The sequence below is a fragment of the Mytilus trossulus genome, chromosome 3, assembly GCF_036588685.1.
Source record: "Mytilus trossulus isolate FHL-02 chromosome 3, PNRI_Mtr1.1.1.hap1, whole genome shotgun sequence".
NCBI lineage: Eukaryota > Metazoa > Mollusca > Bivalvia > Mytilida > Mytilidae > Mytilus > Mytilus trossulus.
Genome location: NC_086375.1, coordinates 4676839 through 4701772, shown reverse-complemented (window position 1 = coordinate 4701772; position 24934 = coordinate 4676839). Strand labels below are relative to the sequence as shown.

Here is a 24934-nt window from a genome sequence, read left to right as displayed (position 1 = left end):
AACATAAAGAGCAAGGAAATATAATAAACAGGACGAACATGAAATGTTCACTTGCAGCTTAATTATTTAATATATAAATATATATATTATACTTTATGCATAATACTTTTAAAGTGTTACACGAGCTTTGCTACAAATCATAAGCTAAGAACAATGTCAGTACTGTATTATAATTATAATCACTTGACAGAACATTACCACATAATCATGACAAACAATATGTCATTAGCTATCAACTTACAAGTTGACGATCAAGGTATTTCTACAAGTAATACAGTTTTTTTAGTATATCTACAGTTTATTTAATCCACTATTTTTTAATTGACATATTGTAATGTCTACAAATAATCTATTAGGAGCATATTCTGATGATATCTAATTTTGTTATAGAAAAAAAACCACCTCAGTAATCAACAAAAGGAAGTTTTAACGACCTTGACTGGCTATACAGCCATCGCAAGCTGGTCGGTAAAGTAATCAGTAATCAGCATTAATAAACAATTAAATTCATCTTGATTATTTCAGTTGAAAATCATCAACAACTATTTTGATTATAAATATACTGGCAGATCACTTTTTCACAGATCTATAAAATGTACAGTAGGAAGAAGCCTACATTTATATTGGTAACCAAATTATATATCTTTGGGATTACTCTAGAGACAGCTGTATTAAATGATAACAGATCTAATGAATATCTCATTTACTTTGTTTTACCCTGAAATAAGGTCAATTCCCATAGGACCTTTCTTCTAATTTATTGAATGCTATCATTTTGCATATACTATATAAAGCATCCTTAGTGGAATATTTTATACTTTATGCATATTTGCAATTATCACATAAAAACTACCAAAACAACCTGAGTATTAAGTTGAGCTATTGAAAAAATAAAAACTAGAATTATTTACATATTCAGTTGGAAAAAATTACTTTTATGAAAAGCATTATGACTACCCCAGTACTGCAACATTCTAATAACATGATTTTAAAGGTAGTTCTGATGTGCAAGTCATTAACATTTTCTAATTTGACACTTATGAAAAAAATACCTCAGTTAGTCTACCTATCTATGATAATGGTTATTATTTCATTTCAAAAGCCATTTAAATGTGTCACTAATGTAAATATACATACAATTTGAGAATAATTATTACACTAAATTTTAATCTTATAATTGCTTTTTTCTCCCCTACATAATTTCATCCTTTAAATTTCTTTATGCATAAATATCTCAAAGACTGGAATATGTCTTCAGTTCAGATAAGATGACCTGATTGCATTTGGTCTATTGTCCAAATCATCAAACAAATTATTTTCTGGACATCATTTACAAGAATGCTTGACATAATGTCAATGACATTAGATGACAAATGCTTGATTACAATTGTTTGGCACACAATAACAAATGTTTTTCAAATGTGACAAATGCTTGACAAATGAATACAAACACTTTCAAAAATCCACAACAAACATTTGACACATGACTTTACACATATGACTAGACTATTTTAACAAGTAATAGTCCGCACAATGATCCCAATGCTAAACCGACAGTCATACACACAGACATCGTAGCTCCTGTAAACTCAGCATACTGAGGGAATACCTTCCTAAAAATAGAAAATAACAACTTATTACAATAACCTCTGAATTCTAAGGGAATACTTTCCTAAAAATAGAAATTAACAACTTTTTATTATGTCCTCTTCCAACTGAGGCCATAAAAAATCAAAAAATAAATTGAACCTTGATATCTAATAATACTGCTAGGAGAGTAATAGGAGTTTGGGTGGAAGAGGAGTTTGTTTTCATGATGTGGTTGAGTGAATGGAAAAGTATTGTGACCAAGTGATTGGAATTTATTCTGTCAAAATTACAGAGATACTTACTAAGCACCTTATAACACACAGATAGGGCTGATTAGAAACCCAGCAAAAAAGCCAAATTTGTGACTTATTATGTCACATTGTGAGCGTCTTGTGATTAAGTGAATGGATTTAAGCATCAAATATACTTACCATATATTATGTTCAGTGCTCTAAGATATTAGAAATAAAAAAGAGGTTATACTATCATGTAATGAAAAAGTGGTGAGAGGGTTGTGACTGTCTGGTACATAAGATATACTGTAAACCATTTAGTTTTTATTTTGCATGATCTTTTGCTTTTTGTTGCATTTCATTGCTCTGTTGTTTCATTGTTTTCCTCTTATAGTTGATGTGTTTCCCTTGGTTTTAGTTTATAACCCAGGCTTTTTTCTCTCAATCGTTTTATTACTTTTAAACAGCGGTATACTACTCTTGCCATTTATTTATGAGCTATTTATTGATGCAGCTTTTAAAATTAGAAAATAAAATAAACAAAATATAGATAGGACAAACTAACATCAACAAAATTTAAAAAATCACCAAAAGAAATAAAATAAATTACTGCAAAAAGAGCAAATTAAAATAGTTTTATTCATTCTTCTTACTAAGGAACAAACATTAGGTAATATGTCATAAAATAAACCATTAAATATGCCCAGTTGTTAAACAACTTGGACAAAAAAAAGTGATGTGTCCGAGAGATTGCTAATTATTATGAAAGATTACCATACATCACACACAGTGTACTTAGATAGCCAATAGAAATTCCCAGCAGTACGATGTATATTGAAGACCATACTTTGAACTTTAATGGTTTACTTTTACAAATTGTAATTTGGATGGAGGGTTGAGATCTCATAAATATGTTTAACCCCGCCGCAATTTTGCCCCTGTCCAAAGTCAGGAGCCTCTGGCCTTTGTTAGTCTTGTATGATTTTAAATTTTAGTTTCTTGTGTATAATTCGGAGTTTAGTATGACGTCCATTATCACTGTACTATTATGCATATTTTTAGGGGCCAGCTGAAGGACACCTTCGGGAGCGGGAATTCTCTCTACATTGAAGACCCATTGCTTGCCTTCGGCTGTTGTCTGCTCTATGGTTGGGTGGTTGTCGCTTTGACATATTCACCATTTCCTTTCTCAATTTGATCTCATTTCCACACATACTACATCTTCTTATATCTATATATGTACTTACTTTGGACCATACATTACACACAGTGTACTTAGATAACCATTAGAAATACCCAGCAGTATGATAAACACCAGTGGATACATGTCACTATTGAACACAAGTGTGGTATTATGTCTCGGCATTACATTGCAGAACATCAACAGGGGTATAAACACAAAACGTAGAACAGACAATGTTAGCATTAACTTCGTCTGGTTTGGACGAGGCTGAAAGTAAATACATAATTCATGAAATATATATATATATAATTTGTTCCATACAATGTGGTTCTGATTCACTGAATATCAATTGAAAACCATTTAAAGCAAAATCAATGCCTTTTTCCCCTGCTAATCATACTTTTTGTGATTTTTTTTTTATCTCTGTACACGGACACAGGACATTTAAGTGAAAAATTTTAAACTGCTATGGGACTTTTTAGTACTGACATACATAAGCTAAAACTAGAGCATACAGAAAATGTATACGTCATTGAACATTTGAATTTCTGATTAACTTTCACCTACAATATCAATAAAAGTGGTATCCAACTAGTAATAATGAATCACAGTATTTCCCGCTGTTAGAAAGCAGCGTTAAGACACAACTGTATTGATTTGTTACTTGAGTTATTACTTACAAAATGAACAATTCCAGTAAAAGATCTTCCTGTCCAATCTCCAACATTGTATAACAGGAAACATATAACAGGAGTGAAATACTTTACTGAAATAAGATTTTTTTTTTAATATAAATCAATTTGATTCAACATACGATATATGCAGTCAAACCTGCAATCAATGTAACCTCTTTTAAAGAATAATGTGTCTTTGTAAGAAGGCCCTTTACTTGTTCCACTGTAGTAATGGTTATAATAAGCATTTTGAACCTTATTCTAATTTCACTTCTTTTATCAGGTCAGTTGTCTCACCTATTTTACCAATTTGATACAACTCCATAGATCAGTCACCTCTAACGAATCATATAAAGTATCTTTCCTTGTGTTATGAAGTCACAATACACATTGATGTCATAATATTTTTTTTATATATAAGTCAAAGTACTACTATTCAGTGAGTGTAGTTGTGTCTTCTTGAGTAATTTTGCCATATAATTTTCTTGAAATATTTTCTTGAGGAGTTATCTTATATATGAACATACTTTGCTTTATTGTTATATGAGAATAAAATTTCAGACATTTTGGGCTTTTACATTCCTGCAGCTTACTGAAATTATGTTTTTTTTCTAACCTGATGTACTCTGGGCTGTTTCTGGCTTATCATATCCTCACATATATCAACCAGATGCTCCGCAGGGCGTAGCTTTATACGACCGCAGAGGTTGAACCCTGAACGGTTGGGGCAAGTATGGACACAACATTCAAGCTGGATTCCGCTCTAAATTTGGATTGTGATTAAATAGTTGACACAGCATAGGTTTCTGACACAGAATGAATGTATTCAAATGAACTTAAAATTTTTGTTTTCTCTTAGAGCAATTCACTATGCTGTTGAATATTAATCCTCTCAAAAAAATGTTTGAAGAAATTTTCTTTTTATTTATGAAATTTCAAATGAGAAAAATTTAACCCATTTTTTTATTCACATCCCCCTTTCCCTTATTCCAAAACTAATTTCAATTAAAATATTCTACAATTACTACTCATTTAAATACATGATGTAAAAAAACTGCTTTTTATCACTGAATGGTAAAGATTATTTAAATTTATCAGTTGGTAGTAAAAAGTGAATATACATTGTATATTGTATATAACAAAGATTGAAGTTGATTCTGGACAAAGAAAGATAACTCCAATTAAAAAAAAATCTTGCAGATATTTCTTGCTTACTATACTGGACAAAGAAAGATAACTCTTAATTAAAAAAAAATTTGCTATTTCACAATATTGTGAAATTAGATATTTCTTGCTTACTATACTGGACAAAGAAAGATAACTCTTAATTTAAAAAAAAATTTGCTATTTCACAATATTGTGAAATTAGATATTTCTTGCCATTGCACAATACTGTGCAATTGAAAAGACTTGCTATTGCACAATACTTAATATAATAATTTTAGATCCTGATTTGGACCAACTTGAAAACTGGGCCCATAATCAAAAATTTAAGTACATGTTTAGATTCAGCATATCAAAGAGGCCCAAGAATTTAATTTTTGTTAAAATCAAACTTAGTTTAATTTTGGACCCTTTGCACTTTAATTTAGACCAATTTTAAAACTGGACCAAAAATTAAGAATCTACATACACAGTTAGATTTGGCATATCAAAGAACCCCAATTATTCAATTTTTGATGAAATCAAACAATGTTTAATTTTGGACCCCGATTTGGGCCAACTTGAAAACTTGGCCAATAATCAAAAATCTAAGTACATTTTTAGATTCAGCATATCAAAGAACCCCAAGGTTTCAATTTTTGTTAAAATCAAACTAAGTTTAATTTTGGACCCTTTGGACCTTAATGTAGACCAATTTTAAAACGGGACCAAAAATTAAGAATCTACATACACAGTTAGATTCGGCATATCAAAGAACCCCAATTATTCAATTTTGATGAAATCAAACAAAGTTTAATTTTGGACCCTTTGGGCCCCTTTTTCCTTAACTGTTGGGACCAAAACTTCCAAAATCAATACAAACCTTCCTTTTATAGTCATAAACCTTGTGTTTAAATTTCATAGATTTCTATTTACTTTTACTAACGCTATGGTGCGAAAACCAAGAAAAATGCTTATTTGGGTCCCTTTTTGGCCCCTAATTCCTCAACTGTTGGGACCAAAACTCCCAAAGTCAATACCAACCTTCCTTTTGTGGTCATAAACATTGTGTTTAAATTTCATTGATTTCTATTTACTTTAACTAAAGTTATTGGCGAAAACCAAGAATAATGCTTATTTGGGCCCTTTTTTGGCCCCTAATTCCTAAACTGTTGAAAATAAAACTCCCAAAATCAATCCCAACCTTTATTTTGTGGTTATAAACCTTGTGTCAAAATTTCATAGATTTCCATTAACTTAAACTAAAGTTATAGTGCGAAAACCAAGAAAATGCTTATTTGGACCCTTTTTGGCCCCTAATTCCTAAAATGTTGGGACCAAAACTCCCAAAATCAATACCAGCCTTCCTTTTATGGTCATAAACCTTGTGTTAAAATTTCATAGATTTCTATTCACTTTTACTAAAGTTAGAGTGCGAAAACTAAAAGTATTCGGACGACGACGACGACGACGACGACGACGCCAACGTGATAGCAATATACGACGAAAATTTTTTCAAAATTTGCGGTCGTATAAAAAGGTATGCCTTAGTTACTAAGAAAAATATGATGAAAATATACCCAGCATATTCATGATATTTAAACACCATAAGTGTTCAGGGGGTGTAATTTAGACAACTTAATGAATAATGACATACATCTCCAGTCCCCACTATCACATGACTGTATACTTGATGCCAGAGCAGGAAAACAGGCTAGCGTCACTAGGAATACCAAACATACACTAACTCCCTCAGACCAAATCTGAAAATGAAAAACAAATGTCATATCTATGCAAGAAAGTTTACACAATTTTGTATCCATATTTTTGGTTTTAAAAGTTTTTAGATTATAAGTTAAGAGATTGGTAGAAAAAATTACTTAAAAATATTGTACAAGTCATACTATATATCTATACAGCCAAGAACATTTTATATGAAATAATAACTTTAACAGAAAAAAATGTTGTTTCTTTTTCTATAGCAATTCAAATTATTTGGTTAAAAAATCCTGGTAATAAGACTCATTTTAACAATTCTTTGTTTTTTTTGCAATTTAGGATGAATTTTAACTAAATTCATCAAATAATCTTCTTACCTTTTTAAACACATCATGGTGATAAGAGAAAGGCTTTAATTCTACACTTTCACTAATAACATCATCTTTTATAAGAGGTTCTTTCTCATTTTCGTCTTCATAACTATATGAATTATTTACAGATTTATCTCCCCCTACTGTCACAGTTTCAGCAGGTGTATTTGCTAAAAAAAATATTAAAACAGATCTCATCTTATTATGCAATCTCTAATTTTCCATATGGCAAAATATAAATAAATTGTAAGTTATTTTTGAAAACTGTAAATTCAGAATTATCAACGTATTGGATACATATTTCCCAACTTTATTGGTATTCAAGAGCTTGCAGCTTCTTCTATTACTTTTTAAACGCCACCAGTGTCTGAGTAGACAGATGATAAACCAGAGGTAATTCAGCTATTTGATTAGTTTATTTCTGAGTCTGAGTAAGATGATAATACTCAAAACTTGTATGACTGTAACCCCTTGTACTAGATAAGTATTCCATGCACATATTTTGTCATCCCAAGTTCTGAGTAAAGTTTTAAGACTTGCAAGGCCTGGTATATTGATTTTGCTACAAAAATAGATTTCATTTTTTTTTAATTAGAAGTATTTGTAAAGGAGTAGGTCCGGTAAGGACCGATTTTGGCCTCAAATTTCAGTTTCATCTGACGAAAGATTTTGACCACTTTTTAAACACTTAAGTGTCTATTTTATATGTTTCAAGAAATTTATGTGAAAGTCTTTAACTTTTTTCGTCATTAAAAACGATCCGATTCAAGCTGAAATATGAAAAATCTACCAAATATACGAAAAAATGTCACTTTTCAGATGGTTTTTGTCAAAAACGAAAGTGGCCGCATCCGTGTTCATCCTCAACCTTTATATATGTTATGTATTATTATCAAATACAACTTCAATTTCAATATTTTGGATGAACACGAATGCGGCCACTTCCGTTTTACACGGAAACCGTCTAAAATTTAAGCAAAATGCTGGAATTGTTAAGATTTCAGTAATTTAGCATGACTTTATGGTGCTAGTACCCAATATATGTGCATTGTATTGTCAAAAACAGCCCATACTTATGTAGCAGAACCATTTCACTATCCAATAAATAACTAAAAGTTTACATTTTAACAATTTTGTAAAACTGCCATATTTTGGGGCCAAAAAAGGGTCTTACCAGACCTACTCCTTTGGCAAAATTATTAATTCTTTTCTAGTTTAAAACATTTTTAAGTATTATTTTTTTTTTCAAAACAAAACTACAAAAACTTCTTAAATACAAACCTTGTTTATTTAAATAATATCTTGAAAATTCCTGAAAAAACAAAACAACAAGTTATTATGTCTCTTTATCTATAAATGTGATACTCATTTGTACAAGCTATAAAAAGAGGGAAAAAACAAAACTGGTTGAGCTATTCATTGATTTTCTTAACAAAAAAAACCTCAACTCTGCAGCTTTATATGTGTTATTGGTTTGACTCATTGTTGAAGGCAGAATTTTGACCTATATTTGTTTACACCTTGTGATTCTGTCTTTTGTTAGAGAGTTGTCTGATTGGTAATCATTCCACATCTGCTAATTTTTATATTGTATCATTAAATGACTTATTGACATAAATTATACAACATAAAATATTTTTGTGAACACTTCTATAACATAAACACTTTAGAGATAGATTGTTGCATTTATTTTATGAGATCAACATGTTTAAGGTAGCACAATACAAAGAATTTTTCACTCCCAATCTGATAACTTTAAACTGATGTAATTCATTTCATCCTTCTTTATATTTTATAAATGAGGTACACAAAAGAAAGAAGAATGATTAATCTTTCAAATTGTGATAATTTCATTATGACATAATTATTGCATAATCAATTGTTATGTAATGAGTTGCTTTATTGTGATATCCACACTTGAATGAATTTAGCATCTTTGTTCTTCATAGCATCCCAAAATATTTTATAGATTCTTGTACAACACAGCTTGACCTCCAAAACTGCATTATTATGTCATAATGAAATTATCACAATTTGAAAGATTAATCATTCTTCTTTCTTTTGGTACCTCATTTATAACATTTAAAGAAGGATGAGTGGAATTACATCAGTTTAAAGATGCCTGATTGGTGATGAAAAATCTTAATATTGTGCTACCTTAATGCCTAGTGCAGTCACTTTCAGTGCGATTTTTCTGTGATTTTTTTTTTATCCCCATGAAGGTGCCATAGGCAATGAAACTTTTTCATCTTATTTTGTGTTTTTAGGTGTTGATTCACTGTCTTTTATGATTAAATATTTTTTGGATAATTAAACTTACATTACTATAAAGGGATAAATATCCTAGCAATGTTATAAGAGTCCATCCTGTTGCTATTAAAAAGAAGATGAATGCACTTTCTGATACATCAGTCCCTACAGCTATTGTTACTATATTGGCTACAGCGGCAAATATACCTCCTACCGCCTGAAACATAATAATATAAATATATTTTGCTATTTTTTACATAATAATTACAAAGAAATGTTATATCTAATAAAATAATTTATCTTTGGTGATAATAAATGTGAAATGTGTCAATAGGGGCACAGATGATGCCCAGCTAGCATATAACATAATAAATGGACATAACTCAATTTCATGTTTTGTTGTTTTCCTCTCATAGTTGATGTGTTTCCCTTGGATTTAGTTTGTTACCTGGGTTTATGTCTTTTGAACAGGGGTATACTTCTGTTGCCTTTATTTGCTTAAATCATAATATAAAAAAAACTAACCTGACCACTCATGCTGGCTTGCATGTATCTGTGTGGTAATACACCAGCTAATCCAAACAATGACGTTGTAAATACTGAACTACAGGCTGTTAAATGTAAAAAATAAATATTATTGCAAATTGCAACAGTATTACAAGTTTCTTAAAATAATATGGATGTCCTGGCTGATTTGGAAAAAATTCACATTCTGATATCTGATACATCTCTACGTTTCTATTTTTCTAAAATCTCAATAATAGTTCTTACATTTTTGTCCATTCTTGAATAGCACATATAAATGCATGCAATCATTTCTCACATGTTTAACCCTGCAGCATTTTTGCACTTGTCCCAAACAGGAGTCTCTGGTCTATGTAAGTCTTGTATGTGCTTTTTAATTTTAGTTCATGTTTATGATTTGGAGTTTTGTATGATCACTATGATGTTCATTTGCACTAAACTAGATACCATTTTTATTTAGTGGCCAGATGGGGACCAACTCCGGGTGCAGGATTTTTTTCTGCATTTGTAGCCTGTTATCTACTATTTGTGCAGCTGAAATTAGTAAAAGCTATGTTTCATGCAACATATTTCTTTTTTTCACACATATTTATCATGCTGAAATAACAATTTTACTGTGCAGGAAAAGTGCATTCCACTTTTACATATATTCTGTGTTGCGTAACAGAATCAATTAAAACTAACTCCTATAGGTTGCTGTTCTCAAAGCACGCCTCTTTTGGGGAGATCTTGAATATTCATAGAAATTAAGTTTGTTTACATACTGGTCCCCAGTTATGCTCTCTGTGTTCCATCTCACAGAGACATAACTTGGGAATGTTTCCAGTAAATAAACATGTGCATATTGTTTACATTGAAATCTGTGGTAACCTTTCATTCGAGGTAGGGGTAGTTAAGAAAATTAGTGTTAGTTTAAACTCTGAGAAGTTCAGGGCATATAAACGTTGAAAATATGAAGCACAGCCCTATATTTCAAACTTTGAAAAAAAATTGTGGTGCATATGAACTTTCAATTCTAGCCTAAGATTTTTTTCAAAACTTCATAGTAAAAGTGGTACAGCTTTAGCCTTAAAAGGAGTTCCTATGGGAAATTGCATTGTCAATATTTACAGAAATGCAACCTATAGTGATTTATTGTTTGGTGTCTAATGCTACTTTCAACATTTAATATTATGATATTTCATGGAAGTTAGTTTTAATTGGAAGGAAGCTTGGGTGCCAAGAGACAATCATCACCCTTCAGTTTGAAAATCCCTACAAAAATGCTTCATCTCTTTCTAATATACTGAATTAACAACTCTTTGCTCCTCATATCTGTTTATTAGTCTGTAAAAAACTTACCATTTAATATAACAACAGAGACTATAGTAAAGGCATAAAATCCAGATTGCCCTACAATAGAAATAAATCTACATTATAGTAAAGTTAACAAAATAAATGTAGACTTGGAGATAAGACAATGAAGGCTGAACAGAGACATGAGATTTTGATTGCATATTAATCACATCATTTGATTAAACTATTGACCTGGGTAAAAGTCTTTGAAAATATTGACTGGCAAATAGTCTATGTAATGAAATACAAATAGTACACTATTTTTTATATAAAAAAAACATACTTATTTATAAGTTTAATAATAACTGACTAAAGAAATGCGTTCAAATATAAAGCTTTACTACAACTATCAAATAAACTTAACATGATTCAAGCAAATGAGGTCAAAGTCTATAAACCAAACAAGAGATACATATACAACTTACAATTATTCAATACACTAAATATAGTTGACTTATTGCTTATAGTACACTCATATGCAGCTTAGTTTCGCTAAAGGTAGTGCGACGTAATCAGTCAAACAAACTTTATTATATTAACTCTCTAAGGAACGATCGTTTCCATTGGTCAATTCAAACCTTCGACCTCAAACCTTCGAAAATAGAACACACGTACTATAACGTTGAATGGACTGATTAATATTCACGTATCTGGTCAAGGTCGTCTAAAGCTTCCATCGACGTATTCTCGTACATGATTCCAATGCACAATTCTAGCTTTTATAAATGTGCATGTGAAATTCATTGGTTTTATAGTTTTCTGCGATTGGTAGTAAAGATCAGTAAAGTTTAAAATTTAAAATTTTAACAGTTTTTACATCTAAATATTCAATTTAAATGTCTCCTCTAGATCAAGGGACGACATCAAAAGTTCAATGTAGGATAAAAAAAAAAATAATAATTCACATATTTTTCATTTACTCCCTCACCCCCCAAATTGCTTATCCTGCATTTTCTTTTACTCAATGGACTTGATGAATTAACGTTGTACTTGAAAAATGAGACCGTACTTTACTACAAACACTTCATATTATTTTCCAAGTTTTATGTATTCGACATAGGATAGTGATTTTTTTTCTGATTCCGTTTACTTGAAGAAAAAAAAATCCTGAAAGTGTAAGTAAATTCATAACATGTAACCAACCATGCTTTGTTAAGAAAAAACAGAGATGGCCAATCAAATTAATAATTAAATGTAGTTTATAAACTCCAATGATATACTTCAATAGGTTTTGCTATTCTCGGTTGAAAAACGAACGTAAATTATATATTGTAAATATTTATAGACCGTTGGTTTTCCCATTTAGATGGTTTTACACTAGTAATTTTTGGGACCTTTATAGCTTGTTGTTCAGTGGCTCCGTGTTGAAGGCCGTACATTGACTTATGATGGTTTACTTATAGGGATGTCAGTGCAACCCCTGATTAATTATTTTAATGGATCAGTATTATAAGTGACTACGACATTGTTAGGATTATAAACTATGAAAGTATGAAAGAAATTTAAAGTGGTTCATATATTCATCCGTATAAAAGCGGCACATGTATTTTATTTTATCCTTATATTTCTCATCATGCCGGGTACAAGATAATTGAGTTGCTGCATGCATAAAGCAGAGACATATATATATATATATGTGTATATATGTCTCTGCATAAAGTCTGGACTTAGAATATTACTTAAAACAAAATATCAGTATAATATTTCGACCCTACTATTTGAAGTTAACAAAACACTTATTTAATTCTTTTGACCAAAGGTTTGTAAACTATACAAATCATTGTTTTTACGTTCGTAGTAACATAGTGGATCATAGTAAATTCCATTGTCGGTCACCTGTGTCAATTCACATCATTTGATTACAAACTGCACACTGACTACATTGTTGTATTTAAATCTTTCGGCCAATGAAATGAGACGTAACAAGTTGTTTGTTTGTGATACGCCAGACTGTAATCAATGAACTATCAAATGCTAAACTTGACTGCATTTTAGTATATCTAGGAAACAGACCACAAAAACTTAATATTGACCAATGAACCACCAAAATGAGGTCAACATCAGATGATACATGTACATGCCAGACAGACCTATACAGCTTTCTATCCTTCCATACAACACATATCAGTTGACATATTACTTATAGTAAAACAGAGACCAAAACAGACAAAAGCTGATAAAATTGAAAACTTACAATATTGTGTGTCCTTGTCCTTGGCAAATACGACTGTTAATATAAACATTACAAGAACAATCATCGTAGAGACAGTCATTCTAAACTTTAAAGGTAAGCTGTAAAGAAAAAACAATCATCGTAGAGACAGTCATTCTAAACTTTAAAGGTAAGCTGTAAAGAAAAAACAATCATCGTAGAGACAGTCATTCTAAACTTTAAAGGTAAGCTGTAAAGAAAAAACAATCATCGTAGAGACAGTCATTCTAAACTTTAAAGGTAAGCTGTAAAGAAAAAACAATCATCGTAGAGACAGTCATTCTAAACTTCAAAGGTAGGCTGTAAAGAAAAAACAATCATCGTAGAGACAGTCATTCTAAACTTTAAAGGTAAGCTGTAAAGAAAAAACAATCATCGTAGAGACAGTCATTCTAAACTTCAAAGGTAGGCTGTAAAGAAAAAACAATCATCGTAGAGACAGTCATTCTAAACTTTAAAGGTAGGCTGTAAAGAAAAAACAATCATCGTAGAGACAGTCATTCTAAACTTCAAAGGTAGGCTGTAAAGAAAAAACAATCATCGTAGAGACAGTCATTCTAAACTTTAAAGGTAGGCTGTAAAGAAAAAACAATCATCGTAGAGACAGTCATTCTAAACTTTAAAGGTAAGCTGTAAAGAAAAAACAATCATCGTAGAGACAGTCATTCTAAACTTTAAAGGTAGGCTGTAAAGAAAAAACAATCATCGTAGAGACAGTCATTCTAAACTTTAAAGGTGGGCTGTAGAGAAAAAACAATCATCGTAGAGACAGTCATTCTAAACTTTAAAGGTAAGCTGTAAAGAAAAAACAATCATCGTAGAGACAGTCATTCTAAACTTTAAAGGAAGGCTGTAAAGAAAAAACAATCATCGTAGAGACAGTCATTCTAAACTTTAAAGGTAAGCTGTAAAGAAAAAACAATCATCGTAGAGACAGTCATTCTAAACTTTAAAGGTAGGCTGTAAAGAAAAAACAATCATCGTAGAGACAGTCATTCTAAACTTTAAAGGTAAGCTGTAAAGAAAAAACAATCATCGTAGAGACAGTCATTCTAAACTTTAAAGGTAAGCTGTAAAGAAAAAACAATCATCGTAGAGACAGTCATTCTAAACTTTAAAGGTAAGCTGTAAAGAAAAAACAATCATCGTAGAGACAGTCATTCTAAACTTTAAAGGTAAGCTGTAAAGAAAAAACAATCATCGTAGAGACAGTCATTCTAAACTTTAAAGGTAGGCTGTAAAGAAAAAACAATCATCGTAGAGACAGTCATTCTAAACTTTAAAGGTAAGCTGTAAAGAAAAAACAATCATCGTAGAGACAGTCATTCTAAACTTTAAAGGTAAGCTGTAAAGAAAAAACAATCATCGTAGAGACAGTCATTCTAAACTTTAAAGGTAGGCTGTAAAGAAAAAACAATCATCGTAGAGACAGTCATTCTAAACTTTAAAGGTAAGCTGTAAAGAAAAAACAATCATCGTAGAGACAGTCATTCTAAACTTTAAAGGTAGGCTGTAAAGAAAAAACAATCATCGTAGAGACAGTCATTCTAAACTTTAAAGGTAAGCTGTAAAGAAAAAACAATCATCGTAGAGACAGTCATTCTAAACTTTAAAGGTAAGCTGTAAAGAAAAAACAATCATCGTAGAGACAGTCATTCTAAACTTTAAAGGTAAGCTGTAAAGAAAAAACAATCATCGTAGAGACAGTCATTCTAAACTTTAAAGGTAAGCTGTAAAGAAAAAACAATCATCGTAGAGACAGTCATTCTAAACTTCAAAGGTAGGCTGTAAAGAAAAAACAATCATCGTAGAGACAGTCATTCTAAACTTTAAAGGTAAGCTGTAAAGAAAAAACAATCATCGTAGAGACAGTCATTCTAAACTTTAAAGGTAAGCTGTAAAGAAAAAACAATCATCGTAGAGACAGTCATTCTAAACTTTAAAGGTAGGCTGTAAAGAAAAAACAATCATCGTAGAGACAGTCATTCTAAACTTTAAAGGTAAGCTGTAAAGAAAAAACAATCATCGTAGAGACAGTCATTCTAAACTTTAAAGGTAGGCTGTAAAGAAAAAACAATCATCGTAGAGACAGTCATTCTAAACTTTAAAGGTAGGCTGTAAAGAAAAAACAATCATCGTAGAGACAGTCATTCTAAACTTTAAAGGTAGGCTGTAAAGAAAAAACAATCATCGTAGAGACAGTCATTCTAAACTTCAAAGGTAGGCTGTAAAGAAAAAACAATCATCGTAGAGACAGTCATTCTAAACTTTAAAGGTAGGCTGTAAAGAAAAAACAATCATCGTAGAGACAGTCATTCTAAACTTCAAAGGTAGGCTGTAAAGAAAAAACAATCATCGTAGAGACAGTCATTCTAAACTTTAAAGGTAAGCTGTAAAGAAAAAACAATCATCGTAGAGACAGTCATTCTAAACTTTAAAGGTAGGCTGTAAAGAAAAAACAATCATCGTAGAGACAGTCATTCTAAACTTTAAAGGTAGGCTGTAAAGAAAAAACAATCATCGTAGAGACAGTCATTCTAAACTTTAAAGGTAGGCTGTAAAGAAAAAACAATCATCGTAGAGACAGTCATTCTAAACTTTAAAGGTAAGCTGTAAAGAAAAAACAATCATCGTAGAGACAGTCATTCTAAACTTCAAAGGTAGGCTGTAAAGAAAAAACAATCATCGTAGAGACAGTCATTCTAAACTTTAAAGGTAGGCTGTAAAGAAAAAACAATCATCGTAGAGACAGTCATTCTAAATTTCAAAGGTAGGCTGTAAAGAAAAAACAATCATCGTAGAGACAGTCATTCTAAACTTTAAAGGTAAGCTGTAAAGAAAAACAATCATCGTAGAGACAGTCATTCTAAACTTTAAAGGTAAGCTGTAAAGAAAAAACAATCATCGTAGAGACAGTCATTCTAAACTTTAAAGGTAAGCTGTAAAGAAAAAACAATCATCGTAGAGACAGTCATTCTAAACTTTAAAGGTAGGCTGTAAAGAAAAAACAATCATCGTAGAGACAGTCATTCTAAACTTCAAAGGTAGGCTGTAAAGAAAAAACAATCATCGTAGAGACAGTCATTCTAAACTTTAAAGGTAGGCTGTAAAGAAAAAACAATCATCGTAGAGACAGTCATTCTAAACTTCAAAGGTAGGCTGTAAAGAAAAAACAATCATCGTAGAGACAGTCATTCTAAACTTTAAAGGTAGGCTGTAAAGAAAAAACAATCATCGTAGAGACAGTCATTCTAAACTTTAAAGGTAAGCTGTAAAGAAAAAACAATCATCGTAGAGACAGTCATTCTAAACTTTAAAGGTAGGCTGTAAAGAAAAAACAATCATCGTAGAGACAGTCATTCTAAACTTTAAAGGTAAGCTGTAAAGAAAAAACAATCATCGTAGAGACAGTCATTCTAAACTTTAAAGGTAAGCTGTAAAGAAAAAACAATCATCGTAGAGACAGTCATTCTAAACTTTAAAGGTAAGCTGTAAAGAAAAAACAATCATCGTAGAGACAGTCATTCTAAACTTTAAAGGTAAGCTGTAAAGAAAAAACAATCATCGTAGAGACAGTCATTCTAAACTTTAAAGGTAGGCTGTAAAGAAAAAACAATCATCGTAGAGACAGTCATTCTAAACTTTAAAGGTAAGCTGTAAAGAAAAAACAATCATCGTAGAGACAGTCATTCTAAACTTTAAAGGTAGGCTGTAAAGAAAAAACAATCATCGTAGAGACAGTCATTCTAAACTTTAAAGGTAGGCTGTAAAGAAAAAACAATCATCGTAGAGACAGTCATTCTAAACTTTAAAGGTAGGCTGTAAAGAAAAAACAATCATCGTAGAGACAGTCATTCTAAACTTTAAAGGTAGGCTGTAAAGAAAAAACAATCATCGTAGAGACAGTCATTCTAAACTTTAAAGGTAGGCTGTAAAGAAAAAACAATCATCGTAGAGACAGTCATTCTAAACTTTAAAGGTAGGCTGTAAAGAAAAAACAATCATCGTAGAGACAGTCATTCTAAACTTCAAAGGTAGGCTGTAAAGAAAAAACAATCATCGTAGAGACAGTCATTCTAAACTTTAAAGGTAAGCTGTAAAGAAAAAACAATCATCGTAGAGACAGTCATTCTAAACTTTAAACGTAGGCTGTAAAGAAAAAACAATCATCGTAGAGACAGTCATTCTAAACTTTAAAGGTAAGCTGTAAAGAAAAAACAATCATCGTAGAGACAGTCATTCTAAACTTTAAAGGTAAGCTGTAAAGAAAAAACAATCATCGTAGAGACAGTCATTCTAAACTTTAAAGGTAGGCTGTAAAGAAAAAACAATCATCGTAGAGACAGTCATTCTAAACTTTAAAGGTAGGCTGTAAAGAAAAAACAATCATCGTAGAGACAGTCATTCTAAACTTTAAAGGTAGGCTGTAAAGAAAAAACAATCATCGTAGAGACAGTCATTCTAAACTTCAAAGGTAGGCTGTAAAGAAAAAACAATCATCGTAGAGACAGTCATTCTAAACTTTAAAGGTAGGCTGTAAAGAAAAAACAATCATCTTAGAGACAGTCATTCTAAACTTTAAAGGTAGGCTGTAAAGAAAAAACAATCATCGTAGAGACAGTCATTCTAAACTTTAAAGGTAGGCTGTAAAGAAAAAACAATCATCGTAGAGACAGTCATTCTAAACTTTAAAGGTAGGCTGTAAAGAAAAAACAATCATCGTAGAGACAGTCATTCTAAACTTTAAAGGTAAGCTGTAAAGAAAAAACAATCATCGTAGAGACAGTCATTCTAAACTTTAAAGGTAAGCTGTAAAGAAAAAACAATCATCGTAGAGACAGTCATTCTAAACTTTAAAGGTAGGCTGTAAAGAAAAAACAATCATCGTAGAGACAGTCATTCTAAACTTCAAAGGTAGGCTGTAAAGAAAAAACAATCATCGTAGAGACAGTCATTCTAAACTTTAAAGGTAAGCTGTAAAGAAAAAACAATCATCGTAGAGACAGTCATTCTAAACTTTAAAGGTAGGCTGTAAAGAAAAAACAATCATCGTAGAGACAGTCATTCTAAACTTTAAAGGTAGGCTGTAAAGAAAAAACAATCATCGTAGAGACAGTCATTCTAAACTTTAAAGGTAGGCTGTAAAGAAAAAACAATCATCGTAGAGACAGTCATTCTAAACTTTAAAGGTAGGCTGTAAAGAAAAAACAATCATCGTAGAGACAGTCATTCTAAACTTTAAAGGTAAGCTGTAAAGAAAAAACAATCATCGTAGAGACAGTCATTCTAAACTTTAAAGGTAGGCTGTAAAGAAAAAACAATCATCGTAGAGACAGTCATTCTAAACTTTAAAGGTAGGCTGTAAAGAAAAAACAATCATCGTAGAGACAGTCATTCTAAACTTAAAGGTAAGCTGTAAAGAAAAAACAATCATCGTAGAGACAGTCATTCTAAACTTTAAAGGTAAGCTGTAAAGAAAAAACAATCATCGTAGAGACAGTCATTCCAAACCTTAAAGGTAGGCTGTAAAGAAAAAACAATCATCGTAGAGACAGTCATTCTAAACTTTAAAGGTAAGCTGTAAAGAAAAAACAATCATCGTAGAGACAGTCATTCTAAACTTTAAAGGTAGGCTGTAAAGAAAAAACAATCATCGTAGAGACAGTCATTCTAAACTTTAAAGGTAGGCTGTAAAGAAAAAACAATCATCGTAGAGACAGTCATTCTAAACTTTAAAGGTAGGCTGTAAAGAAAAAACAATCATCGTAGAGACAGTCATTCTAAACTTTAAAGGTAAGCTGTAAAGAAAAAACAATCATCGTAGAGACAGTCATTCTAAACTTTAAAGGTAGGCTGTAAAGAAAAAACAATCATCGTAGAGACAGTCATTCTAAACTTTAAAGGTAGGCTGTAAAGAAAAAACAATCATCGTAGAGACAGTCATTCTAAACTTTAAAGGTAAGCTGTAAAGAAAAAACAATCATCGTAGAGACAGTCATTCTAAACTTTAAAGGTAAGCTGTAAAGAAAAAACAATCATCGTAGAGACAGTCATTCTAAACTTTAAAGGTAGGCTGTAAAGAAAAAACAATCATCGTAGAGACAGTCATTCTAAACTTTAAAGGTAGGCTGTAAAGAAAAAACAATCATCGTAGAGACAGTCATTCTAAACTTTAAAGGTAAGCTGTAAAGAAAAAACAATCATCGTAGAGACAGTCATTCTAAACTTTAAAGGTAAGCTGTAAAGAAAAAACAATCATCGTAGAGACAGTCATTCTAAACTTTAAAGGTAGGCTGTAAAGAAAAAACAATCATCGTAGAGACAGTCATTCTAAACTTTAAAGGTAGGCTGTAAAGAAAAAACAATCATCGTAGAGACAGTCATTCTAAACTTTAAAGGTAGGCTGTAAAGAAAAAACAATCATCGTAGAGACAGTCATTCTAAACTTTAAAGGTAAGCTGTAAAGAAAAAACAATCATCGTAGAGACAGTCATTCTAAACTTTAAAGGTAAGCTGTAAAGAAAAAACAATCATCGTAGAGACAGTCATTCTAAACTTTAAAGGTAGGCTGTAAAGAAAAAACAATCATCGTAGAGACAGTCATTCTAAACTTTAAAGGTAGGCTGTAAAGAAAAAACAATCATCGTAGAGACAGTCATTCTAAACTTTAAAGGTAAGCTGTAAAGAAAAACAATCATCGTAGAGACAGTCATTCTAAACTTTAAAGGTAAGCTGCAAAGAAAAAACAATCATCGTAGAGACAGTCATTCTAAACTTTAAAGGTAGGCTGTAAAGAAAAAACAATCATCGTAGAGACAGTCATTCTAAACTTTAAAGGTAGGCTGTAAAGAAAAAACAATCATCGTAGAGACAGTCATTCTAAACTTTAAAGGTAAGCTGTAAAGAAAAAACAATCATCGTAGAGACAGTCATTGGTAAGCTGTAAAGAAAAAACAATCATCGTAGAGACAGTCATTCTAAACTTTAAAGGTAGGCTGTAAAGAAAAAACAATCATCGTAGAGACAGTCATTCTAAACTTTAAAGGTAAGCTGTAAAGAAAAAACAATCATCGTAGAGACAGTCATTCTAAACTTTAAAGGTAAGCTGTAAAGAAAAAACAATCATCGTAGAGACAGTCATTCTAAACTTTAAAGGTAGGCTGTAAAGAAAAAACAATCATCGTAGAGACAGTCATTCTAAACTTTAAAGGTAAGCTGTAAAGAAAAAACAATCATCGTAGAGACAGTCATTCTAAACTTTAAAGGTAAGCTGTAAAGAAAAAACAATCATCGTAGAGACAGTCATTCTAAACTTTAAAGGTAAGCTGTAAAGAAAAAACAATCATCGTAGAGACAGTCATTCTAAACTTTAAAGGTAGGCTGTAAAGAAAAAACAATCATCGTAGAGACAGTCATTCTAAACTTTAAAGGTAAGCTGTAAAGAAAAAACAATCATCGTAGAGACAGTCATTCTAAACTTTAAAGGTAGGCTGTAAAGAAAAAACAATCATCGTAGAGACAGTCATTCTAAACTTCAAAGGTAGGCTGTAAAGAAAAAACAATCATCGTAGAGACAGTCATTCTAAACTTTAAAGGTAAGCTGTAAAGAAAAAACAATCATCGTAGAGACAGTCATTCTAAACTTTAAAGGTAAGCTGTAAAGAAAAAACAATCATCGTAGAGACAGTCATTCTAAACTTTAAAGGTAAGCTGTAAAGAAAAAACAATCATCGTAGAGACAGTCATTCTAAACTTTAAAGGTAAGCTGTAAAGAAAAAACAATCATCGTAGAGACAGTCATTCTAAACTTTAAAGGTAGGCTGTAAAGAAAAAACAATCATCGTAGAGACAGTCATTCTAAACTTTAAAGGTAGGCTGTAAAGAAAAAACAATCATCGTAGAGACAGTCATTCTAAACTTCAAAGGTAGGCTGTAAAGAAAAAACAATCATCGTAGAGACAGTCATTCTAAACTTTAAAGGTAGGCTGTAAAGAAAAAACAATCATCGTAGAGACAGTCATTCTAAACTTCAAAGGTAGGCTGTAAAGAAAAAACAATCATCGTAGAGACAGTCATTCTAAACTTCAAAGGTAGGCTGTAAAGAAAAAACAATCATCGTAGAGACAGTCATTCTAAACTTCAAAGGTAGGCTGTAAAGAAAAAACAATCATCGTAGAGACAGTCATTCTAAACTTTAAAGGTAGGCTGTAAAGAAAAAACAATCATCGTAGAGACAGTCATTCTAAACTTTAAAGGTAAGCTGCAAAGAAAAAGAAATTATTTGTTAATCTTATAAATTCAGTTATATTTTTTTAGTATCTTTTATATACATGTATGTACAGGTGCATAATCTTATCTACATTTGTACATTTGATGTATATGCGAACATATATTTCAACATGATATCCAAGAAGAAATTTTTAATTTGTATTTGTATTCTGTGTAACATAAATAACATAAATACTTCCATTATAAGTAAGATTGTAAAATACTTCAAAGTAAACAGAAAACTTTTGTACTGGTTATTTTTTTTATTTGTAAACATGTCATTAAAAAAATATTCAAAATGAAATGAAACCTTCTAGACAGATATGTACATCTAACTATCATGCATAAAATCAAAAACAGCCGACCTATTGCTTATAGTACCTGATAAATAGGCAAAACCACAAAACTATAGCATTGGCTAATGAACCATTAAAAAGAATTCAAGGTAAAATGAAACCGGCCAGTCGGATATAAACACCTTACACTCTATAAAATACTTCTAGTTGACCTTTTGATTTTAGTATTTGAAATCATGAATTTATCATATAAAGTGTGTGTGTGTTATATACTTATATTATACCTACCGCTGAGTACATAATGCAGTGACAAAATTAAATATAAGATTAGGAACCATGGAGGATACAGCAATGGAGCTCTCAAAGATCAGCTGATACTCTGTTTGGAACCGAGTATCTTTGTAATCTTTTTCTGGTACAGAGGTGTTACGTAACTTAAATTCAAAGTACTGAAAAAGAAAGATTTGTATGTGATTAATCATGAAAATTTGGAAATTAGACTTTTAATTTTTGGAGCATATCAATGACATACAATGAGTTATACCTGTCTCAAGTCAGGAAAGGCATCAATTGTTGGCTCGCAATGTTATTGTCATATGGAGAATTTTTGTTGTCTGTAGACATATGATATAACAGTATCTTGTTGAAGGCCTACAATAGGCTATTTGCAAATTCTCGTAATTGACCCTGTAATTAGAGATCCCTATTTCAGTTGTCTCCCTTATGAGGGACATTAAATTTTATTTATAATGGAGAGCTAGCAGAACAAGGAAATTTACTTGTGCAGAATGTGAGTAATCTTTATGGTTTTCAAATCTTTTGATTACATTAATTTTTTGTTAATCTAAATACTTTTGACATCAGAAATTATTTTATAGTTATTATGATTTGCATTTAGACTTTGTACAATTTATTTGTACAAAATTTTACAATATGATATAAGATTGGTAATTCAGACTATAGGTATCATCTTCAATTACCCTTTTTAGTTTAAACTATTTTGAATTGAAATGATGTCATACATAAAAACTTTCAATATATTGATCAGAGTGATTTAGAAAAAAAAATTGTCCATATGCTTATCTGTCTCCCTATTCTGCTATCATAGTTTTTCACCGAGATTCACTTAAAATATCATTTACATAAACTAAGAGAGATAACTTACATCTTTGGCTGTTATAAAGAAATTCCATGGCAACAATGAACCGATTCCCAAAACATAAAATATAATGTAAACAATATTCAACCTGTAAGTAGAAACATTAGTTTGTTCTGAATTCAGAAATAAAGTTGTTTTAAATGTAAAATACAAGTAAAAACATACCTGAGGTATAGTATATATTAAGATAAAATATGATATAAATATACATGATATTGTTTCTCTACTCCGTAGTTTTAAACTAAAATTGTTTACATCCACTTAGCACTTCATTTTGAACTTTGGTGGATAGTTGTCTCGTTGGCAATCATACCACATCTTATTTTTGTTAGGCCAAATAAAATAATCATCTACATATTTCCTATTACATCCTTGAAAAAATAATGTGGGATTTTTTTTTGATAATTGGCACTGTTAGGACATATATCTTAAAATTATAGACTCTAGTTATCTATATAAACAGTAATACTACTGCATACATAAAATTTTCACAGGTTCATATTGCTTATTTAGCAGTTCTTGGGAAATAGTTGTACCCTTTAAACATCTATGCATGCTATTTATAGACCTTATATTCTCCTTTGAATTGTTGTACATTAGCGATTTCGGGGCCTTAAATAGCTGACTATGTGGTATGGGTTTGTTCATTGTTGAAGGCTGTACTGTGACCTATAGCTGTTAATTCTGTGCCATGTGGTCTCTTGTGGAGAGTTGTCTCATTGGTAATTGTAACCAGATCTTTTTTATTACTTATCACTATTTGGAAATCTTTGCAATCTCATACATTTTTTTTGTGTACCACATACAGATGTGAGGGGGGGTAGGACCATTCATGCCATTAATAGGAATCTGGATCGGATGTTTTTAAGTTTGGGATTTTGGGATCCTTTAATGCCTTTCGGGATCCTGGAATTCTTTTTTCAAATTACAGGATGTCAGGATTTATATTTCTTTAAATTCCGGACCTCAGGATTTCAATATTTAGAGCACAGGACCACTCCTACCCCCACCTCTTCTTCTTCTTCTTCTTCTTTAGGTTTCTAGCGATCCTTCAATTATTGAAGATTATTCGCCGGGCGTCGACTATAAAATTTATAATTTACACTAATTTAGCAACAAAAAATCAAAAATAACAAAATCAAAAAAACAACATATGAGCTGCGTCGGATAGAAATCGACCTTATGCAATTTAACAACAATACATCTTTTAACCAATTTCGGCTTTGAAAAAAAAAATCAACAGAAAGTGTAGAACTGTTTGCAAGTTGCATTATTAATCGAATGCTACAAGACGGACTTAACTTCATCTTTTATTTCATTGTTTTTCGTATATAAAAGTTCAAAAAATCAATCAGAGTCTTATACATGTACATATTTACGTACACTTGCATAAGGTCGATTTCTATCCGACGCAGCTCATATATAACGTATGTACATTTGAAAAAATAAATTGTGATAAAACTATATACATTTGATAACAGAATAGTTCGGGATAGAGCAGATTCTAATATCATACTCTTGAATCCCTCTACTGTACTGCATGATACTACACACACACACACATTACCACCCATCTCCCCACCACCCCCCTTTTTCAGAAAAGGGACACCAGTAGACAAATAGGTTGATATTAAAGACACATTTCCAATAAGCAAAAACATTAAAAACATTTTTCGTTTTGTTCAAACGAATTTAACTTGTTATACCGGTCTTTTGGTCCAGCATTGCGATCAGGTGGTGGTACTTGAGATTCCATATTTTACAAGTGCTTGTCTAGAACTGCAGTTCAAAAAACTTTTGTCATAGCAAATAAGGATACGGCATGTGACTTAGACCCGATGATTGCATTCTAATTTAAGTTAAAACTTTGATAAAAACTTCATCGTTTACTGAGCTAATGTCACTTAAATTATTTTTATAATTTTGTAAACAACAAGTCAGCTGAAAGTGAAACAAGCAGGAAACGGAAATAAACT

General features: G+C 31.1%; 1 protein-coding gene across 1 annotated transcript; it reads right to left on the bottom strand.

Moving 5' to 3' along the window:
* Positions 1-1363: 1363 nt before the first annotated feature.
* On the bottom strand, positions 1364-24931 carry LOC134710028 (equilibrative nucleoside transporter 3-like). Its single transcript, XM_063570177.1, has 13 exons — positions 24665-24931; positions 22965-23046; positions 22088-22248; positions 13218-13315; positions 11030-11080; positions 9689-9774; positions 9234-9380; positions 8195-8225; positions 6920-7083; positions 6481-6586; positions 3687-3772; positions 3071-3273; positions 1364-1613 (listed from the first exon to the last, which is right to left on the bottom strand). The coding sequence occupies exons 1-13, from the start codon at positions 24712-24714 to the stop codon at positions 1502-1504; spliced, it is 1377 nt and encodes a 458-aa protein (XP_063426247.1). The 5' UTR covers positions 24715-24931; the 3' UTR covers positions 1364-1501.
* Between the last annotated feature and the right edge of the window lie 3 nt (positions 24932-24934).

Excerpts from the sequence above, each read along its gene's own strand:
- LOC134710028 (XM_063570177.1), bottom strand. The coding sequence starts at position 24,714 with ATGGAATCTCAAGTACCACCACCTGATCGCAATGCTGGACCAAAAGAC. Across the intron at positions 13,316-22,087 it reads ACTGCATTATGTACTCAGCG|CTTACCTTTAAAGTTTAGAA; the intron begins GTAGGTATAATA and ends TTTTCTTTACAG. Across the intron at positions 11,081-13,217 it reads GGACAAGGACACACAATATT|GGCAATCTGGATTTTATGCC; the intron begins GTAAGTTTTCAA and ends TTTCTATTGTAG.